Source organism: Euprymna scolopes, chromosome 16, assembly GCF_053919585.1.
Source record: "Euprymna scolopes isolate OS-2025 chromosome 16, ASM5391958v1, whole genome shotgun sequence".
Classification (NCBI taxonomy): Eukaryota; Metazoa; Mollusca; class Cephalopoda; order Sepiida; family Sepiolidae; genus Euprymna; species Euprymna scolopes.
The window spans coordinates 15,090,286-15,113,359 of NC_136497.1; the positions used below are offsets into that span (position 1 = coordinate 15,090,286).

Here is a 23,074-nt window from a genome sequence, read left to right on the forward strand (position 1 = left end):
CGTATTTTTGACACTTTCGACAGTATAGAATTATAAGTAAACACTTCCGATGCACAATTTTTACGTTCACCATTCTAATTACTACTAAAGCGTAATCCCAGCCCACGATACATACATTTTGTAACATTTGCCTTTCTACATAATACTATTTTATACATAATAGGTAACGATTACAGTTGCCATAAGTAATTGCTTCCATTCTTCGGAACCGTTTATTGGATTAACAGTTTAACCCGAACCTAGCACTACACTATACATATTACGATTGCATACATTCACTCTCAAGAATAGCAGGTGGTCCAAAAACGAACACCTAACTTTTTACCAACATGGCCGGCTTTGCATACGACTAACATGGAAACAAACCGTGTTTGTTATATCATCAGATTAAATTGCCTTCCTTTCATTCGCTTTCACAATACTTTTATAATAGCTTGCAAGATAATTCTTGCTCAGACTCGTAATCTACACATAAGTGAAGATTTCATTCGTACGCTTCCAAGCACACAGTAAACGGCGAATCGTTCAGTTGCATCGACTTACTGGTTCTCTTCGTTTCAACACGTTGGGATGAATCTTTTCCCCATTATTTGATCACTTCTCATGGTGCTTTTTTTTTAATTTCTCACTTGGCGCATTTACGTTAGGTGAAAGCATAAATTGTTTGCCTAAAACATCTACCGTTTTCATATAGGAAAGTAATCAACCACTATTTATCATTTTTATACTTTTTCTTTGAACTTCTTTTTCCATATCGATAATGGCACGTGTTCATTTATTTTTGTTTGCAAGAGTTTCGGGTTTTGCTTTTAGCGATATTTGTGTTTCTTACAATTCAGAAACAAATTAAATACTGAGACCACGCGTTACATAAAAACATTTTCAATGGTCTCTACTTAATTGCCATATTACTGTAATGAGTATATCCAAGATTTACGAAAAACCATAAGGTAGAAAAAAAGAAGAAAACATTTTTTGACGAAAATTAGCGAAAATAATGTTTGGCTGAAAAAAAAAAAAAAATACAACACCGGAGAGTTCCAAAGGGAGGAAAATAGCGTGTAACTATTGCCAATTTTTTAAACAAAATTATAATTTTTTTTTTAAATTTTCGAATAATAAAATATTCATCTTCAGGAAATTGGACAGTTGTTCTTTTTGTTTTTCCTTCTTTTTCTTTTTCTTCCACTTATATGACATGGTGGTCATAAGTCGTGATATGATTTGAGATGCTTGGAGTGAAGTCAGTATGGCTACCCCTCATAAAATATTAAAGTACTGCTGTTGTTGTTGCCCAACCCCAAATCTCCTCATGTTAAGAACGGTTTTCGGAATAGACACTTTATTTTGTAAGTGGGATGGTTGGTTGTCAAAATTATTTGACTCAAATTTAATCATAACAATCCCCACGCACAAATACTATGAACCAACAAAATAATTGGGGCTGCATAATCAGTGCGTACAAATCTGGTGGTCAGTGATTTATAGTGCACAGTACAGGGCTTTATAGCTCGAAAACTACTTATATCCGCCAAATATAAATGAGATTTTCTTAATTAGCATAGTAGAAAACCTTCAAAAAGTCGTTATTTTAAAGAAAAGATGCCGCATTTCGTCTTTTCAAAAATAAATAAGAACTTGTCTAAAAGCAAAAGTATAACAAAGAAGTGGTCTCATAGGCAAAGTAATTGTTTTTAACCTACCTGCATATATTATTGGGTCTAAGGTTAGTTTTTCTTGAGGGGTGGGAATAACTGTGCGGTGTAAACTTGTGCATAGGTATAGAAAAAAATGTAAAAAGAAAAGGAAACACCCTATTATAAAATAAAGTAAAAGAAAAGGTGCGTGTGCATTTTTGCCACTGCGCTATTTTTAAATAGTTTTTCAGGTTAAATTCGAGCTTCATAATATTTTTTATATTAAATTGTTAGGTGTAAGCACACAATAGTTACAAAACACTCTCCATTCCTTATGTTAAGAATGGCTTTCAAAAGAATAACGTTATTATTTGTACACGGTGGAAAAAGTGGACAAGTGCCAAAGAAAACAAAAAAATATGATGCTTGTTTGGTTCGATTAGCCACTCGCAAAGTGAAAAAGCAAACACTGGTACCCATAAATGTTGTTTTTTTTATTTCAGGTTTTTTTTGTTGTGTGGGAGCAGTTGTGTGGTGTTAATATGTGCATAGGTTACTGTGAGTGTATCAGTACTTAAATTTCTAATTATGAGCAGTTATAAAGGTTGTATTTGGTTTAATTTTTTTAATGATTGCTTTGTGTAGAGAAAGTCGCCATATTTGAAAAGGTCTGGCGCGTTTGTTTTTGTAATAAGATGTGTATTCTGGAACAATCGATTTGTCAGCTCTTAGCCAATGAGAATTTTTTTAAAAGTTCACACTTATCTGGTCTTTCTAACCGTTGAATCTTTGATATTATTTGGCAGCCTGTTTCTTATAAATAATATCCCGAGACTACACATACGCACACATACATGCACACATACACAATTTCAGACAGAACTTGAATACCTACTTGACACTATCCTCAAGTGTCTAAAGTCTCTATGTACAAAGGTTTGTCAGAACAACCTGGCATGAGAATAATTTTCACTAACAAATAAACCATGACTAAATATTCAAACTAACATGGTATTCGCAGCCTAAATAATATCTCCTCACTGTGGCTAACCCAGACTGGCTTTTACGACGAATGGTGCACCTTCTCCAAGTTATGTTACTTCAACTTACAGCACGAACCTAGATACGCCACCACTAGATGAACTCTTGTCCTGGAATCTGACAAAACCAAGAGACCACAAGAAAGATATACTATAACATATTTAGCTGTTTTTGGGGGAAAAGAAACTTAATATTCTCCATTTCATTACTAATTCAACGTTTGAGAGTGTTCGAACATGTTTTTTCCCTCACACCCACACCCACATGTACGCACGCACAAACGCACTCACACGCACGTATATACACATCCACGTACGCATACATGCTCGCTCGCATGCGCGCAAACATGCACACATTGGTGACGTCCTTTCCTTTTAAGTGAAATCCAGACATGCGCAGTCAGAACACTGACCCCGGTATAAAAGTCAACAACTACGTTCAACTTTCTCTTTCTTCCCTTTGGCCTTGGTTCGTCAACCAGACAAGTTCGCGTCCACAGCTTGTGGCCTGAAGACATTTCCACGTGGACGACTGCTACCATGCACGCGCGGCTTTACTGAGGTCAATTCTTTCTCTCTTTCTTTTTCTACATGCTGGACTGCCATTTCTCTTTCCCCTATTTTATTCCTCTTTTTCCACGCGCATAGTCAACAACTGAACTGAACACATGTTCCACCTAAACCATTTATTGTCAACATAAAATAAACGACATGTTTATTTTATTCAGCAATTGAGCTTTTTTCCTTCCTTCCATTCATTTAATTATTTTCTTTTGTAGCGAGTTAGGATTATTATATCCTGGTCCACAACAAGAGGTAAACGATAGCTTTAATTGGACACTCGGATATCTTATTTCATATAGACATCAGGATGGAGTTTCTTGGCTTCTGAGATCTAAGATAAGTGAAAAGAAAAGAACACAACATCCATTTTAATAAGTATTCAATGTAATTGAACCTGTGTTATTTTGCACCATGTTCCGTTTAAATAATATTCCGAGATTTAGTTACACACACACACACACACACACACACACACAACATGGTCTCTGAAATAAATGAACATTATACCGGTTGTGACAGGAGCAACTGGCCTAATAAAAAAGAAGCTTCAAAAATACTTAGAAGCAATCCCTGGAAAACCAAGCTGTAAGGAAATACAGATAGCAGCCATAAAGGGAACAGTGTCTATTCTTAAAAGAGCCCTCGGATATAAATTTAAACTGTAATAGAATCAAGTTTTAGCCCCAGAAAGGAGCCCCTTGATCTCTTCAAACTAACAAAAGTAAATTAAAAAAAAAAAAACAATTCTTGCTAATTACTAGCGAAAAATCTGTTATGAAGAAAATATATCTGCGTTAAATCCAACGAAATATGAAGTTTGAGTTATGCCATAAAAATATGAAGTTTGAGTTATGCCATAAAAATATGAAGTTTGAGTTATGCCATAAAAATATGAAGTTTGAGTTATGCCATAAAAATATGAAGTTTGAGTTATGCCATAAAAATATGAAGTTTGAGTTATGCCATAAAAATATGAAGTTTGAGTTATGCCATAAAAATATGAAGATTGAGTTATGCCATAAAAATATGAAGTTTGAGTTATGCCATAAAAATATGAAGTTTGAGTTATGCCATAAAAATATGAAGTTTGAGTTATGCCATAAAAAGTGCGAACAGGTGTCGTAATGGAAACATTAATTCCTCTGTGTTTGCCTTTGTTTCTTGTTTGTTTCTGTCGGAATTCACTTGTTTGAAATTGCTTTAGTTTGTTGGGAAATGCGCAGTACAATGATTACCTTGCTCCACATTAAGTCTCGACTTGTTGGAATGTACACTTAGAGATTAACCCGTTTTAGAACATAACTGATTATTAATCTATCCCTTACTCAATGAGAGCAAGGAGCGCTCTAAAACATCCGTTTCCCGTGACTCACCCTGTATTTTGTAATGGTATAAACTTGGAGAACATAATAACATAGTAAGTATCCTGCTACTACCTGTAAATATAACTAGTTTGGGAGAGTAACTCTCACCGGAACTATTATATATTTACGATATTGAATAAAATCGACTCCTAATATCCGGAAAACTTGCAGCAGATATCGGCAGCCATATTGAATTTATATGTGGCGTCACGGTTTGCATTGCAATAATTCTTTTTTCTAAGAGGAAAGATCGACTTCTTTTTATTAAGAATACAGATAGATTAATCAATCCAAATGAATAATCAAATTTTTTTTTTATTCATCACCTCCTAGTTTTTATTTCAAAAACTAAAACGTTAAACAGCTACAAAGACGAGAACAGTACCATTATAACGAGCGACCTTTTGTGCTCCGGAATTCATTTTTCTACATAGTCACCACCATTCTTAATGCACTTATACCAGACTCTTTTGGTGCCTCGATTGTAAAAGTCCGAAGCATGCTTTGCCACTCACATCTGTGTCGCCACTCTGAAATCGACAAACCCATCTCCTAACTATGCTGATATCAACTGCATCGGCTTCATAAACGTTCAACAAGCGACGATTTATGTTGATCAGTTGAATTTTTTCTGTGTGGAAACATTTAATGACGCATCTCTGCTTCTGACGCACATCCATGACAGGTGTTACTTTCTTAACGTCTTCCATCGTCAATATCTGCAGCAGAGAGATGCAACTTTCAGGTCATGAATATATAAGTTCAATCATTATAACAATGCAATTTGTAATCGCCTCTGATCCATTCGGGTGGAATAAAAATAGAAAGCATTATCTTTGGAACGCCCTCGTATTACCATTAAATCGATTTACCGTCATTTAAAATTACTATATAAAACCGCAGTTTAGTGGCCTGAAAATAATGCGATGAAAAATTGTATACAATCGATATATATTGTTTTATCTTGTTGATCTTGTAAAATATTTATATATGAGGAAGTATTTAAAGTTCTATTCAGTATTACGCATGTAATCTTGAGAAAAAAACCCGATTAAAATGTGTACATATGCTGAAATGATTACAACAAAAAACAAGGATATCTTCATAGAAACGGAAGTTAGCGATTATATCAACATATGTACTCATTTCAAGCGTATTTTAAGATTACATACGTAATATTAAATAGATTTTAACTCGAAATGGTTCCTCATTTACTAATATTTAACAAAAAACAACAAGATAAAGCAAATATATAGTTCTAAAACAGATCCTTTGTTCGATAAAATGCATGCCCATTGGCTGATAGGAAGGGGCGCGGTGGATACTAGAAAGCTGATTGGCTAACTAAAAATCCTCAACATATATAAAAACAAGAAACAACCACAGAATTCGCGCATAAGCCTGACGAATCCTATAGTGGATGAAACGCAGAATATTCAGTGTAGCTTAATCGCCATATATATTTTATAAATTACTAACTAGCTCTACCTACGTATTGAGCACTTTTGAAGTAAATACTTAGTTTACGCATAAATCTATACTTTCGTATATTAAATTTATGTGAGTAAATGAAGTATATATATATATATATGTATATATATATATATATATATATATATATATATATATATATATATGATGAAAATAATGGAAATAGTATTCCGACAAAATAGAGAAAATAAAAAAGGAACAAACCGTATTATGTGTTCACCAACGTTTCGTCTTTATTTCACCCAGAGGAAGTCTCGAAATAAAGACGAAACGTTGGTGAACACATAATACGGTTTGTTCCTTTTTTATTCTCTCTCTCTCTAATATATATATATATATATATATATATATATATATATATATATATATATATATATATAATCTCCAATACTAATGATTACTACAATACTATCTCATTGATTACTGTACACACAATAACCCTTATCCCTGAGTGGCCTCTCCGGGCCTTGATAAGTGGTGACCCTCATTATATATATATATATATATATATATATATATATATATATATATATATATATATATATATATATATATATATATATATATATAGTCGGTATTAATAGCAATTACTTAAAGTGATTTTAATGGACGAATCAACAAAGTATTTTTTAAATTATGTTCATAAATTTTCAAGGGCGGCAATTTAAATTAAATCTACTTATATATATATATATATATATATATATATATATATATATATATATATATATAGCAGAGACATATATATATATAGTGCGCACACACACACACACATATATATATATATATATATAGCAGAGACATATATATATATATAGTGCGCACACACACACATATATATATATATATATATAGCAGAGACATATATATATATATATAGTGCGCACACACACACATATATATATATATATATATAGCAGAGACATATATATATATATATAGTGCGCACACACACACATATATATATATATATATATATAGCAGAGACATATATATATATATATAGTGCGCACACACACACACATATATATATATATATATATATATATATATATATATATATATAACGATATTAGGTGACACCATTTTCTCTCCCCTTTAACCTCTTTCCCACAGAAGAGACGTTGCTAGCCTGTCTCTGCTCTATCGTTATTTTCATGGCAGGTGAATTCTGTTCCACTTGTCTACTTCCCTGACGATTACAATATGATAGCTTTCAAGCCCAATGTAAACAAATTTTGTTAAGCCGCCCCCTTAAAAAAAATCCAAATTCTACCCAATCTATACCATTAATGATTACGACACTACCACCATACATTCATTAACCCTTATCCTCGAGTGACCTTCGGGCCTTGATAAGTGGTGACTCTGACTCTTGTCAAAAAATAAAAAAGTAAAATAAAATAACAATAAATTTATATTAAAGATTTGTAATATATTAATTTAAAAAGAATACCTAGAACTAGATTTATAGAAAGGCGGTAGTTTTTTTTTTTTTTTACTTGCATAGAAATAAAAGCGTAAAAGACAAGGCGAAGAAAGTGCAGTATCTGTTCTGGTACTAAACTCTTTCTTTTCTCTGTCAGTGAAGGAAACATTTAGGCTGAAGCAATTTTAATTTAATCTTTATCCCAATCAAAGGTACCCCCTTTTGGAAGAACTAACTTTTTGCCCAGATTAAAAGCCGACTTTATAACTAATTGCGTGCTCGCGAGAGACAAGTAAATAAGGACAAGATGAAAAAAAAAAAAAGAAAAAAAAACTTACCAATGTTGAATAAAATTAAGATATGACTGTGAAAATGGCAATTAAGCTGCATCGTTGATGCCGCCAAATTGTACTTCGTTGATTCCGCTGTTTTGTTTTCTTTAGATTAAAAGTCTTAAAAAACAAACAAAAACAAAAAAATGCCGGCGGTGGGGATGGGAGTCAATCCGAAATCACCGCCAATCCGTATAATACTGCTGTTCGGATTAATAAGTCGGGTTACTTATTCGGCTGTAAATTGTGGAAGTGGCCGCATTAAACTGAGAAGATATCTACGTACTGTCAGTTTTATAGAAAGGAAAAAGAAAGATATTCTGCAGGCAGCAAGTTCAGACTGTCTATTCATCGTGTGTGTGGAAGCGTGGGTGAGGGGTTCGCGCACTTAGAACCGTTGCTTTTTTACTATCACCGACGAGGAAAAGATTAACCTTTTTATTTTTTTTTTATTTTTACATATCGGAAAAAGAAACAGCACCCTCTTACTAAACGTGGATTTAGAATGCACGCGAGTGCGCGTGCGTACACACACACATTACACACACACACACACGCACGCGCGCACACACATAAACTGTAAAGAAATTTCGGTGAAGGAGTGGAGTATGTTCTCAAAGAGATCCTACCAGTTGTCAGAAACTTACTCAGAGAAATGTAAATATTACCAAGCATGGGTGGGCGTGGCCATTTCTCTCTCTCCTTCCGCTTCTCTATTTTCCAAATAATCGGGCTTCGTCAGTAAACGGAGAATCCCGCCACCTCGGCCTTGATGTCAAAAGAACAGACCGAAGAGACTTTTTTTAGATCTATATAATAAAAGAAAATCCACTATGTATGTATGTATGTATGTATGTATGTATGTATGTATGGTTTCTCTTTTTTCCTCAAATTTTTATGTTTTTGTTTTTGTTGATGATGGGGAATCCTACCGGGTGCTTGCTTGACTCTCACACGCTATTTCAGAGTCTCCGACCGGGAAATCTTTTCAAGATTTTAACCGTATCCCCTTTTTCCTTAATCAGCCTTGATAGAGTTCTGTGAGAAATTCTGCAGAAATAAGCAGGCTTCTCATTGGTCGGTTTGACCGCCCACGATTTTGTTTGAACCTATCAAATTGTTTGTTCTTACTAACTGTCAAGGGTATTCTTGGCGCCAAATTTATCTTTTCAGACCGCCAGTTTCGACACAGACAACAGGTTGAGATGGACGTACGAAATTCACTCGAGGCTTGTAGCCTCAAATTCACTTTGTCTCATTGAGACATTTTAATGTCCTTATGTTGGGCGAAATATTAATTGCACACTGTTGTGCTCTGTGAATTAATTGACTTTCATCATTACAATATATAATGTCGTTCAGACGAAATTAAGGTCTACAGTTTGACCTGTCATTTGTCCGCCATTCGGACGGTTATTCACAGTGAACGCCATGAATACTACAGGACCAGCAGTACTCATCTTTAAAGGCATCACTTAACTCTTCAACCTGTTGGAGCTTTTCTTCGTCAGCGGAGTTTTGTATCCAGCATCACACGAAAATGAACTATTACCTTTTCCGGGTGTTACTGGCCCAGTTCAGTCGATACCTAAAGATGACACATCTTTTGCAACTTGGATCTTTTTACTTTAATAAAAATTCACGTTGAAGTTTAAAAGGTGAGTCTGTTGTAATTCTGATTGGTTTTCTTTCATTCTGTCAAGAGCAAAACCGCTGTGAGAGAATTTCTCACAGTTCAAAACCGGCTTTGAAACGTATTAAGTGATACCGTTTTCTCTTCTCAGCAATTTCTTCCTCACAAAAGAGACGTCGTGAGCCTGTCTTTGCTCTATCATTTCATGCAAGTGCTCGCATGAGCTTCAATCTATGATTTCCCCTTTGCCAAACTTTCACAAAATACACTATAATTTTTCCCCACTCGCTATCTGTGCCTAAATCTAAACACAGATTCCATGAAAAAAGCTGCTTTCCCAGAACTCCCCGCCTGTGGAAGACTGATCCGCTGGCCTGCTTCCCTGTTGAATACAACATGGTAGTCTTCAAATCCAATGTAAACAAGTTCCTGTTGAACCGTCCCCATAAATAATAAAATTCTACTCAATTTACACCATTAGTGATTACTACACCACCACCTTACATTCATTAACCCTTTTCATCGAGTGGCCTTTGGGCCTTGATAAGTGGTGACTCCCAAGTATATATATATATATACTCTTCAGAATAAAATTATCCAACAAGCAGCTGGTATGGAAACCTGTGATTATAGGTCTTACAAAATATTATTGGCAGTAATATATTATAAGGACAATCCCATGTAAATAAAGATTGCTTGATATACAAGATAGCGCAAATAAATCAAATTTTAGTTATTCAATGAATCTAAAAATTTATGACGTGAAATGTATGAGTTTTTTTTTTGTTTTTTTTACCGGACCCATTATATAAACAAAGAAAATTGCTCCAGGAAAATGCCTAATTCGGATCATTGCATTGTGAAGTGGATTCCTCAAAATACAGTTTGGATCATTTTACCACACTGCTTTAAAAGACATTCACTTCGGATTTTACCATGAAATCTGGATGCTAACTTTTATATCCTATATATATGTATATATATATAAATATCAAACACTTTTCTTTAATTTCCCTTACTCTGTGACTTTTAATTACTCAATCAATTTTTCATTGTGATTTTACATGTCTTACTGACTTTAGCAAATAAGGTGTAAACCATTATAACTATTTGCTAATATTTGCTCCTCTGAATAGATGGTAGACATCGAAATGCTATAGGATAAGGAGTTAAAATATTTCAAATGTATTCTTTGTCTTACATAGAATAATAAAAATCTTTTGATCTGAAACTCAAACATTTCACGTCATAAATTTTTAAATTCATTGAATGACTAAAATTATATATATATATATATATATATATATATATATATATATATATATATATATATATATATATATATATATATATATATATTTGTTATATCGTAGATTATATGAATAACAAGTCATTACTGGGGTTGTACAGAAAGGGTTTATTTAGGTAAAAAAGTACACACATTTCTAAGCGTCCATTGACAGCTTAGTACTAAATTCTGTCTCCCACGTGAGGAGAGTTTGCTTGTCTTTTTATAGACGTAACAGTCCATTCATTTGAGGGGTGTTCGATCAGTCCATTATAGCAAATATATATATATATATATATATATATATATATATATATATATATATATATATATATATATATATATATATATATATATATATATATATATATATATATATATATATATATATATATATATATATATATATATATATATATATATATATATATATATATATATATATATATATATATATATATATATATATAGAGAGAGAGAGAGAGAGAGAGAGAGAGAGAGAGAGAGAGAGAGAGAGAGATAGATATGTGTGTGTGTTTGTTTGCGATATCTTTGAATGAATTCAATTTTCATACGAAAGTGCATTTTTCCCTAAATGCGAGTTAGGAATAATTTCCCTTTTACCAATCGGGTACCCCCAAATAGGGGAGCGGTATATATATTGTTTAAACTATAAAAAAATTACATATCATATCAAAAATGACGTTACTTGTATCTATTGAACATACAACTAAACGCTCCTGCCATCTAAAATATCCAGAGCTTGTACAATTTCTTTCTAGTTAATTCGTAATATCATGCCATTCTGCAGTGCATTATCCTATTCCTAAGCCAACATAAAAATAAGAAAAGGAAATTTTTTTTTTTCATCTAAAGGGAAAAAACAAACCATGTTAACTCATTCCAACAGACCTGTTTGCAAATATAGCTGCGTCCACTGCATGAACTCTTACTCACCCCCTCCTCCATTAACAATGAAATAGCAATGTCCTGTAATCACTTTGAGGAGTATAATTTTTCAGTAGATATATAACCTTTATAAACTAACCCAGTAACATCAACCATCAACATGGGGTCGCAGAAATACCTGGATTAGGACCTAGGTGCGGGGAAAACCCTCTTGGTGCTTATGGACCTGTTGATCTTCCCAGGTTATCCGTCTAGGAGAAGGAAAACTCTGAAGCTAAACCTAAGGGGAGGAAGGCCTCTCAAGTCTTGGATGACAACCTTCCTAGAGCTGGTGACTCAAACAAATTACCAGTCTGCAAACCTAAACTGCTTAAGGAGTAGATAAGCAATGTCTATCGCCCGGCTTCCATACTCCTTCTTTGCCTATTAGCCAGGCATAGAGGTCGAATCACAGGGAGTTGACAGACCTTCAGTGGTCGATCTTGTTTTCTGACTAGAGCAATGAACGCCGTTTTCCCCACTCCAGACACATCTCAAAGCCATAATCCTAGTAGATGGAAGGACAGCTGATGGTCTGCTTGTGTTGCATGTCTGGTATTCTGTATAACCACTTGTCCAGCACCCTTTACCTAAACTGAAATTCTTAAAAAAAAAAAATGACAGTACAATAAAAAATTACACTAAAACCAGGCCTAAACTCAAACAAAACCAACCTGCCTTCTCCCTTGAGGCTTGCATTTATGAACATCCGTGGGCTTAGAACTAATTTAAATGATGTTGAAGCATTTCTCCTAACAAACACCCCGGATATCTTAGCACTAAGTGAGACTAACCTACACTCCTCTATCCCCTCTAACTACTTTAACATGCCTGGATATCTCCCACTCTGCCGTAAGGACTCTGACAGACATATGCACGGGCTTGGAGTATATATTTGAAACACCCTCCCCTTGACTAGAGAAACTAAACTAGAATCGGACGATCAAGCCTTTATGTGCTTTAAACTTAACATGCAACATAACATTAGCTACTTTTATTTTCTCTACCGCTCTCCCTCGACCCAGAACTGTACCCTAATAAACAAAGTCTCTGACAGCATAGATACAGCACTTTCCCTCGACACTAGCGCCCATTTGACTTCAATGTCCACCACAAAAACTGGCTTGGATTTTCTACTTACACAGATGCAGCTGGTACCACAACACATAACTTCTCTATATCTCATTCCCTATCACAGATGGTTACGTTTCCAACCCGTTTCCCAGACCAGCATGAACAACACGCATCACTTTTAGATCTGTTTCTGATCACAGTTTCCGATGACTGTGTAACTAATGCCCACAGCCCACTTAGGAACGCCGACCATGCAGTGGTAATGGTTGAAATAGCCCTAAGCTTTAGAGACAAAACTGAAGAGTCACTACTCAAAACAACGAGATATTATAAAAAGGCTGACTGGGAAGCCATCAAGGATCTCATCAGGGACGCCCCATAGCGAAATATCTTTTCACTTTCTGCTGAACATTGCGCAAATGAGACCACTGAATGGTTCAAAACAGCAATTGAAGCACATGTTCCCACGCGCAAATTTTATAGCAAGCCCCACTCTCCTCAATGGTTTACTTCTACTTGTGCAGCTGCAATAGCGCAAAGGCAGCATGCATACTGCAGATTTAACCGACATAAGTCCAGTTCAAACAGACAGAAGTATATAGAAGCCAGAAATAACTGTAAGAAAGAAATAGTGACAGTTAAGAGAGAATTTACGGAAACCACTAATAATCTACAACAGTGTAGTAAATACTGGGCAATCAACAATTTCCCTACTATCCAACAATCATGAGGTTGTTTGCTCTGCAACTGAGAAGGTTAACATGCTTGTCAGTCGGTTTGCCTCTAACTCCACACTAGACCCTGCCAACTACCCCCTCCCTGACTTTCCTTTGCAGACAGATGCCACACTAGATGATCTGAAAATCACCCTTTCTCAGGTGCATGCTATCATAAGAAATATTGACACTGCAAAAGCATGTGGACCTGATCTCATCCAGGCTGTGCTATGAAAAAAGTGCTCCGCCGAAGTAGCTCCAGTTCTCTCCAAACTTTGCAACAAATGCCTTAATGAATCTTGCTTTCCTGCCTGCTGGAAAACTGCTTCTGTAGTGCCAGTTTTCAAGAATTCTGGTGACAGAACTGACGCAGTAAATTATCGCCCCATTAGCCTCCTTCCACTTTTCGCCAAAATATTTGAGACCATAATTAACCATGCTCGTCCGTAACCTTACAGATGCTAAACTTCTGACTGACCAACAATATGGATTTAGGCAAGCCCGTTCCACAGCAGATATCCTAACTGTAATCTCAAAACATATATACCAGTCACTGGACAAAGCGGGAGAGAGTAGAGCGGTAGCCCTAGATATATCTAAAGCTTTTGACAGGGTATGGCATGAAGGTCTTCTCAGGAAAATCAGATCATATGGTATCACTGGAAGAATACATAACATAATTTAATCTTTCTTAGATAAGAGAAAAATCCAGGTTGTCCTCGACGGTTGTACATCTAAACAATATGATATAAATGCAGGAGTGCCTCAGGGGTCTATCTTGGGACCTCTGTTATTCTTAATATTCATAAATGACCTCCCTGACAAAACTGTTTGTGAGATGGGTATATATGCTGACGACACCACGCTCTATAACAGACACAACAGGAAAACAAATGAACACATATCTAAAGAAATGGCAGAAACACTTAGAGGATGACCTCCAATCTGTAATGGAATGGGGACATAAATGGATGGTCACGTTCAATGCTGCCAAGACTAAATCTGTTTCCTTCAATAATTACAAGAAACCTTCTCTACCATCCATAGCAATGGCCAATTACTCTTTATCTGAAAGTATATCTTTTAAACTCCCCGGTCTAACGCTCACAGGCAACATGAGTTGAAACAATTACATTGAGAGTATCGCCAGGACCGTTGCGAAGAAGGTGGGTTCTCTCTACCATGCTAGAAAGATACTAAAGCCCAAAAGTATCCTATGCCTATATAAGACCACCATTCGCCCATGTATGGAATATTATTGTTATATTTGGGCTGGTGCATCTGCCACTAGTCTCTCGCCCCTAAACAAGGTTCAAAAGAGAGTCGCCAATCTGATAGGTCCTGAACTGTCATCTAAACTTCAGCCTCTGTCCCATCGACGAAACGCTGCATCCCTTTGCCTGTTCTACAAGTACTTTAATGATGAATGCTCTGACAAACTGCAAGCACTTGTGCTCCCCTCTATTTAACTACCCCCGACAAACCCGACAAACAGCTAAATCCCACCCCTACACAGTAGAGATCCCTAGATGTAAGAGAGCCTTCTACTCCAGTAGTTTCTTCCCCAGGACAGCTAGACTTTGGAATTCCCTTCTGGGTCCCTGCTTCCCCAACTGTACTGACATGCAGAAGTTCAAGTGTAACGTGAATCGAGAGCTTGCTGCCCAAACTCCCTACACAGTACCCCTGATGCCTATGTCCCTGATAGTAGCTCCTACAACAAAGTGGCAATATGCTTTGTTTGGGGTGAAAATGTAATAAAAATAGATGATAATATATATATATATTCATTCAACTTATAGGTCGAGCTCCTTATTAAGGGAAATAATGGTTTCCATTTAGCAGAAAGTAGTATTATTATATAAGCAGATATTCTCTAGATTATCGATAGTATCAAAATGTAGACAAAGAAAAACACATAAGCACTACCATTTCTCTTACTCTTGGTGGCGAGTGCCCTGGCGTGGAAGTAAGATTCCTGGCATTATTGCTGATCACGGTTCGAAACAATCAGGGTCTTAATATCAGCGTCTTGCACAAAGAAGAGCTGTGATACAGCGAAACCGCTGTACATGGATCTCTCTCTCCACACACACACACACACACACACATATATATATATATCTATATGTATATATATACACCGTTGTTTTTTTGTTAATGTTTGTTTGACTTGATATCGCTCAGCTGCTATTTGTGTATTACACACACGCATTATATCTTAGTAAAAAGCCACTTAAGCGACGTCAGACGAAGTTCTGCAGGTAAATTTTTCCTATATATATATATATATATATATATATATATATATATATATATATATATATATATATATAGCCTACCCGTGTCCTGGCTTTACTGGGACAATTCTATTTTTTTCAAAATAAAATTAACAATTTTCAACACACACACACACACACACACACACACACACACACACACACACACACTTAGTTAACCTTACTAATAATTGTAATTCGTGGTGGAGAGCACTGCGTATATTGAGTTGTGATTCCTTCGGGTTTGCCTATAGCATGTTTTGAAAGAGGGGTGTTGTAGTATAAGGCAATATTGTAGAAGGTGTTGTTGAAATTTTGGGGTAGTTATTAAAATTAGACTTTGTAGGGTAACATGTACAAAAAAAAAAAAGTAAAAAGGGAAAATAGCTATGCAACAAGAAAGAAAAAAGAAAGAAAGAAAGACCCTGAATTAAAGTTTAAAAAATCCAAAGTTTATTTGGTAAAAGTGAGTGGCGGATTGCTTTTTGCTTCCCAAAAATTACAAGTAAAAATAATTTAAACAACAGGCATTAAAATTACAATTGAAAGAAAAAATACCAAAGAAGAAACAGTTTTACAATGAAGTCCCGAAATTAGACTTCTCAAAAAAAAAAAAGGTGGGGAACGTTCTCGTTTCCCTTAAAAATAAAAGAAAGGCTTACTTGAAAAAAAGGCCTGGAAGCGAAAAAAACATGAAAGAAAGAGTCCACGAATGTTTTTTATGTTCCCTGTTCGTTCTTTCTTCAGAACAAACGAAACATTCAAAAGGTTTTTAAGTTGGACTCTTCTTCTTCTTTTTCTTCTTCGAAGTATAGAGTGTCTGAAATAAAATTCCTTTTCTCAGAAAAGGTTTGTCTTCTTCTTTTTCTTCTTCTTCAGAAATAACATTCCTTTTCTCTGAAAAGGTTTGTCTGGCTACTTCTTCATCTGTTCGAAAGGGGACGAAGAAAATAAATCAATTTTTACTAGTCTCTCAGTCAACCGCTTAAAAAGGAAGAATAAAATGGTGACAGGCTATGCCACACTTTTCCTTTTTCAATAAATGGTGTATTTTAAAACAGCAAGTTCAAACCGCTCCAATAAAGGCTCTCTACCCTTAGTGAAATGGTTGAATGAATTTACGTCGTTCAACAATACAGAATCCCAAAAAACGAGTCTTTCTCTCAATAACTCTTTTCTGTGACTAATTCAAAGGAAGCACAAAAAAAGGGATTTCTGGGATTGCTTCCCAGCAGAAGAACACTGCAACCATCCGCGAGCGAAAGGGAGAGAGAGAGAGAGAGAGAGAGAGAGAGAGAGAGAGAGAGAGAGAGAGAGAGAGAGAGAGACGCGCACGCACACATTCGCCAGGTGTAAAGGCCTTTCAGTTTAAACCACTGCTAGACAACGGGGCCAAGATGAGAAGGGGAGGAGGTAACATGAATGCTACAGGCTGACCAAAATGCTGACCTCCCATTTCCCTTGCACCGCCTTCAGCGACTACGTCGATAAAAAAAAAATAAAATTCCGACAGGTGCTGATTATCTTCGGTGTGTTTTAAGGGGGGATTTTATAGTATAAGGCAATAATAGAGAAGAATATGCCGTTAAATAATAGATTCATCAAGCCCAACTGATAAGAATTGCAAAAAATTGTTAAAAAAAGGAGAGTGGTTGATTGTATTGTTTTCTTGTTTTTGTTAATAGTTACAAACTTACTGAAGTAATGAAAGAAAATGTTTAAGTTATCGCTGGACTACTTCCCTGCTTACTAGAACGTGGTCGTTTTCAGTTCCAATGTAAAAAAAATTCTTGTTGAGAAACGATCTTGAAGAATTAAATTCTACCTAATTTCCACGGTCATTAGTAATTTTCATTGCCGTCATCGCAGTTATATATTAACGATAGCGGGTGTGTTATTTTGTGTGTCATACTTACATATTTTTTCTTCCGAGTGACTGTTATGACCTTCCATTTCTTGTAAAAAATACTTTTTCCAAGAATGGTTTCGGATTCAATTATAGCTGAAGGATCTCAAGTTATATATATATATAGTGCAAAATTTTGTTGAAAATTCAGACTTACGTTTTCTTTTTTATAACCTTCGTTTATTTCCTGGATTTTTTCCATTACAGTTGTTTCATTGATGAGTTGGCAATTTTACGATTTATGTTTCCATAAAAATATCCTGTCCCCACCAACTTCTTCAGATATTTATCCATTATATTTTTACAACGAAAGGTATATTTTTTAACATGCTTGCTATCGTATTCGGGTAAAAGGATTTCCACAGCCATACTTCCTCACTTCCTCCATCTTTTAGTGTTATGTAAAGATCACACACACACACACACACATATATATATATATATATATATATATATATATATATATATATATATATATATATATATATATATATATATATATATATATTAGCATTTCAGCCCGGCGTTGCCCGGGTGTTTGGAGGTGTATGTTGAGCAAAAAAAAAAGTGGTAGTAGGAAGGCAGGCTCGAACCCGTACCACGAAAAAGGAAAAGATGGGGGAAAAACGTGGCATCTTTGCTGCTACGACCACCGCCAAACCGGGAGTGGCATAGATTTTAATTAAAGCTAGACAATCGAAAGGAGAGGATGACTTTCGACAATATCGGCGAAAAAATCGCTCCCTGTAAAAAAGTGTCCAGTTGAAGGTGAAGATATTAATGTTTTTAGCCAATTTTTCGATATTTGTCGTCTTAATGGTCTAACTTCAAAACGATACTGATGTTGTAAAAATCCGTCGCCTATGTCGAAAGTTTTAGGAAGACATACATACATACATACATACATACATACATTTATATATTAGTAACTCAAATTTTCGACCCAAACCGATTAAAAAGCTTGCCCTATCTCTGAATACCTTTATGTAAAATTTCAAATTTTTAGACCAGAAATTGTCTGAGTAATTTGGTAGAGACTGAAGCGGTCAATTTTATTTTAACTTTGACCCCTATTATGACTCCTTAACATTTATTGTTTGGGGCTCAAATCAAGTCATTAAGTTAGATTCATGTTCAAGGAACCTATATCTAAAATTTCAAGCGTTTAGACTCAAAATTGGCGGAGGAGTTTGGTAGAGTTTTCAAAAGTCAAATCGTTGAACTTTCACCCCTTAACAGCCGAATTTCTGGCCGAAAATGGATTACAAATATTTTTCCGAATCTCAGTATCTTGTATATCAAATTTCGAGTCTGTAGACTAAAAATTGACAGAGTTATTGTGTAGGGAAATGTACACAGACAGACAGACAGACAGACAGACAGACAGACACTTTCACTTTTATAGATATATAGATATACTAGCATAGCTGCCCGGCGTTGTCCGGGTGTTTGGAGGTGTATGCTGAGCAAAAAAAAAAAAACAAAAAAAAAAAAAAAAAAGAAACGGTCGATTTTTTTAACTTTGTCCCCTATTATGACTCCTTAACGTTTATTGTTTTAGGCTAGAACTAAGTTATTAACTTAGATCCATGTCCAAGGAACTTATATCTAAAATTTCAAGTGTTTAGACCCAAAATTGGCGGAGGAGTTTGGTAGAGTTCTCAAAGGTCAAATCGTTGAACTTTGACCCTTTTAACAGCCACATTTCTGGCCGAAACCCGATCACATATACTTTGCCAAATCTCAGTACCCTGTATATCAAATCTCGAGTCTGTAGACTAAAAATTGACAGAGTTATTGCATAGGGAAATGTACACACACAGACAGACAGACACGACGACAGACACACAGACATGTTCACTTTTATAGATATATAGATAGATAGACTAATAGATTAAACAAAAATATATACGTATACATAAATATATATGGAAACAATTTTTCGTTTACTGTAAAGATTTTACACAAATATTATGCAAGTATAAATCATGTAGAATATCTGCATGAAAATAATTACACATAATAGTTAACTAAAGATGATCATCCCAGAAGAAAACCGAAAAAACTAATAGGGAATTAATTAAAATGAATGTTTAAAAGAATGTGCAAATTAATTAAATCTTTTGCATTTTCACAACCCATATATGAGAAAATTGCATTTTCTTTTTAAATAAATAGAAAAGAGGGTTTTTAATATGAATATCAATACCCACAAAAGAAAAACGAATTTATAGGAGTATAGATGGATATAAGAATCGAAAAAAGGTATCTCTTTTTTTTTTTTACACAGAAATCACCACTTATCAAGGACCGGAGGCCACTCGAGGATAAGGGTTAATGGGTATACATTAGTCAATGCGATTATAGCGTAGTAAACATAAGTAGTGGGAATTTTGTAAATTGGATTACTTAGGGAGACGGTTTATCAAGAACTTGTTTACGTTGGACTTGAAGATAATCAGATTGTAGTCAGCAAGAAAGCAGGCAATCGGAAGAGAGTTCCACAGGCGTGCAGTTCTAAGAAAGAAGCTTTGTTCATGGAATCTACATTTAGGTTAAGACACAGATAAAGAGTGTGGGAAATTATTGATAGTGGTTTTAGCTAGACGAGTGTTTTTTGTGAAAGTTTGACGAGGGGGACCATAGATTGAAGCTCAGACGAGCACTTGCCATGAAAATAATGATAAAGCAGAGACATGCTCGCAACGTCTTTTCTGGGGGAAAGAGGCTGCAGGGAAGAAAAAAAGGCATCCCCCATTAAGCTATGAAGTCTATTTTGAACTCTATCAAGGCGGGATAAGCTTCTTCTAGCAGCTCCTTCCTAGATGTGGCAACAGTACTCCATCGTTGGACGTACCTGGCTTTAAATAGGTAGAGAATCGCATCAGGAGTGAGATATCTACTGGAGCGGTAGAAGGATCTCACCATTTTTCCAGCGACCTTGGCAATGGATTTGATATACATGTTCCATTTCAGGTCAGGAGTAAAGATCAAGCCCGGAAGCTTATCAAAACATGGAGCCTCCCCAAGACGAGAGCCATTCATTTCAACCGATGCCAGATTGGCATCAGACAGTAGATGGTGTAGAGATAGAAGCTTGGTTTTAGGTGCATTAAAAATAACCAGCTACCTCTTTCCCCATTGTAACACTTGCTCAAGATCAGAGGAGAGAGAATCAGAGAGAACTTGGTCGTTTACGGTCTTTAATGTGCTACCATAGATTGTAGTGTCGTCAGCATAAATGTCTACGAATGATGTAAGGATGTGATTTGGAAGATCATTAATGTAAATCAGGAAGAGAGTTGGGCCCAGGATGGACCCCTGAGGAACTCCAGCATTCATACTGAAAGCTTCTGAATTCTGCCCATCAACCACTACTCTTATGAACTTTACAGAGAGAAATGATTTAATAATTGAAAAGACATTTCCAGCTATACCATAACTGGAAATCTTGTGAAGTAGACCTTTATGCCATGCCTTATCAAAGGCCTTTGATATGTCAAGAGTAATTGCCCGAGAGAGGAAGCCTTCATCGAGAGATTCGCTAATCCTATGAGATAAACTGTAAGCACGTCTGCTGTAGATCTAGCAGAACGGAAACCATATTGCATGTCATTGTTTTTGCTGAGATGGTTAACGACTTCTCTATTTAACAGCAGCTTATTCATGATGCACAGGAGACTTATTTGCATAAATTAAAATATCATATTTAAGCGTATTTTACGACCGGAATACGCCGAGCGTCCCTGCTAGCTTAGATAAATACTTTTGCAGTTTTAACAAAAGAACTACAATAATATAATCTACAAATTTCTTGGCCTTCGAGTCAAGATCGAGGTGTAGTATCTGTTCTTCAGATGCTGCACTTCATTTTCTTGTTCTCTTTCGGTGGAGGAGAGGTCCTTCACGACTGAGACAATTTTTATTTTTGTACCTTTTCTCCACGTTAAAAAACGACCCTGGTGTCTAACTCTGTCCCGTGGGGAGGCATAGTAAATAGGTACAATAATATAATCTACGCTGAACATTTACGGAATGCCAACATAGTAAAGAGTCCGGTGTGGACCTGCTAGTGTATACATTCATGTATGTATACATTCATGTATGTATACATTCATGTATGTATACATGCACGTATGTTCTACATATTTTGGGTGTAAACAAACAGGCAGTTTCCGAAATAAGAATGAAAGTTTCTTGATATTCTCAATGAACCAGTGGCGTACCTATGTAAAATGGCGCCCATGGCAAAGTTTGAATTTGCGCCCCTTCTTAATAATTTATACCTTAGCTATACCTAACCTACATAATATTATAATACAGGCACAATTTTAACGAAAGATAAACCATGAAATGAATGTTTTAATAAAGTAATTATATGGTTATTCTTGCTTTAAGAAATAAAATTCTAAATTATCCAAAAAGAAAGGACTACAACATTCTTCATAATAAAAATAAATGAAGTAATTGAAGGATAACAAACATACCACAATAAACCTCAATAAATCCGGCCTTTTTTGTTTCAATAATAACATTCTAAAATAACACTTTTCGTGCATTTATGGAAGCAAATTCGTCTATGATTTTATAAAAGTTAGTTTTCTCTAATTCTTCCCTTTCTATACTCATCAAAGCTAGATCACACAATCTGTCCTGACTCATTGAGGCTCGGAGACATGAAAGAATTAGTTTCAGTTTACTGAAACTTCGCTCGCAGCTTGTAATAGATACTGCCATTGTCAACATTATTTGCAAAGCAATTCGAAGATTGGGAAATACGCTCTCATCACCATATTCAACTATGAATGTCAGAAGGTCTTCAGGACGCGATAACTTTAAGTTGGCGCGACTTGATATCAACATTTTGCAATCAATAATCTCCTCATATAATTGCTTGCCATCTATGTCTGAACTGTACACAGCTCCTAAATTTTCACACATAGACTCTAATTGTTCACAGTCAGATGAGTCAGGACCGTAACAAAGGCCTTGGACATCCAACAGAAAGCCAAATTTGGAATCGATGTCAAATAACCGGGAGAATCGATCAGCCATCTCTTTGTGCTGCTTTCCCTAAAAAAAAAAAAAAAAAAAAAAAAAAAAAACAAACTTGGTTGTTGTGGGTGTTTAGTGTTGATTAACACCACTTAAAACAGTTCTTTAAAAAGTCATTTGCCATTTTTTTAATATTAATTAATTTTAATATTCCCTTTTGGTGTCCCCAAAACTGGGGGGGCAGGTCAGTACTTTTTGACGGACCGTCTTTTTAAAAATCTACCAAAAATCAGGTAATTATCCGATCAATACGAAATTTTCAGCGATTATTAGGAGAAGAATTAACTTTATAACAGTGTACTTATTTTTCATAAACGA

General features: G+C 35.4%; 2 protein-coding genes across 2 annotated transcripts in view; both read right to left on the minus strand.

The window, feature by feature from the left end:
• Positions 1-8,180, minus strand: part of LOC145295850 (elastase-like) — a 76,043-nt gene extending 67,863 nt beyond the window's left edge. The window contains exon 1 of the mRNA XM_080141569.1: positions 7,864-8,180. Within this exon, the coding sequence (XP_079997695.1) occupies positions 7,864-7,915 (52 nt within the window). The 5' untranslated portion in view covers positions 7,916-8,180. The remainder of the gene's footprint in view (positions 1-7,863) is intronic.
• A 14,057-nt stretch (positions 8,181-22,237) lies between these two features.
• Positions 22,238-22,756, minus strand: LOC145296298 (uncharacterized). The gene has a single exon (XM_080142497.1). The coding sequence runs from the start codon at positions 22,754-22,756 to the stop codon at positions 22,238-22,240; it is 519 nt and encodes a 172-aa protein (XP_079998623.1).
• Between the last annotated feature and the right edge of the window lie 318 nt (positions 22,757-23,074).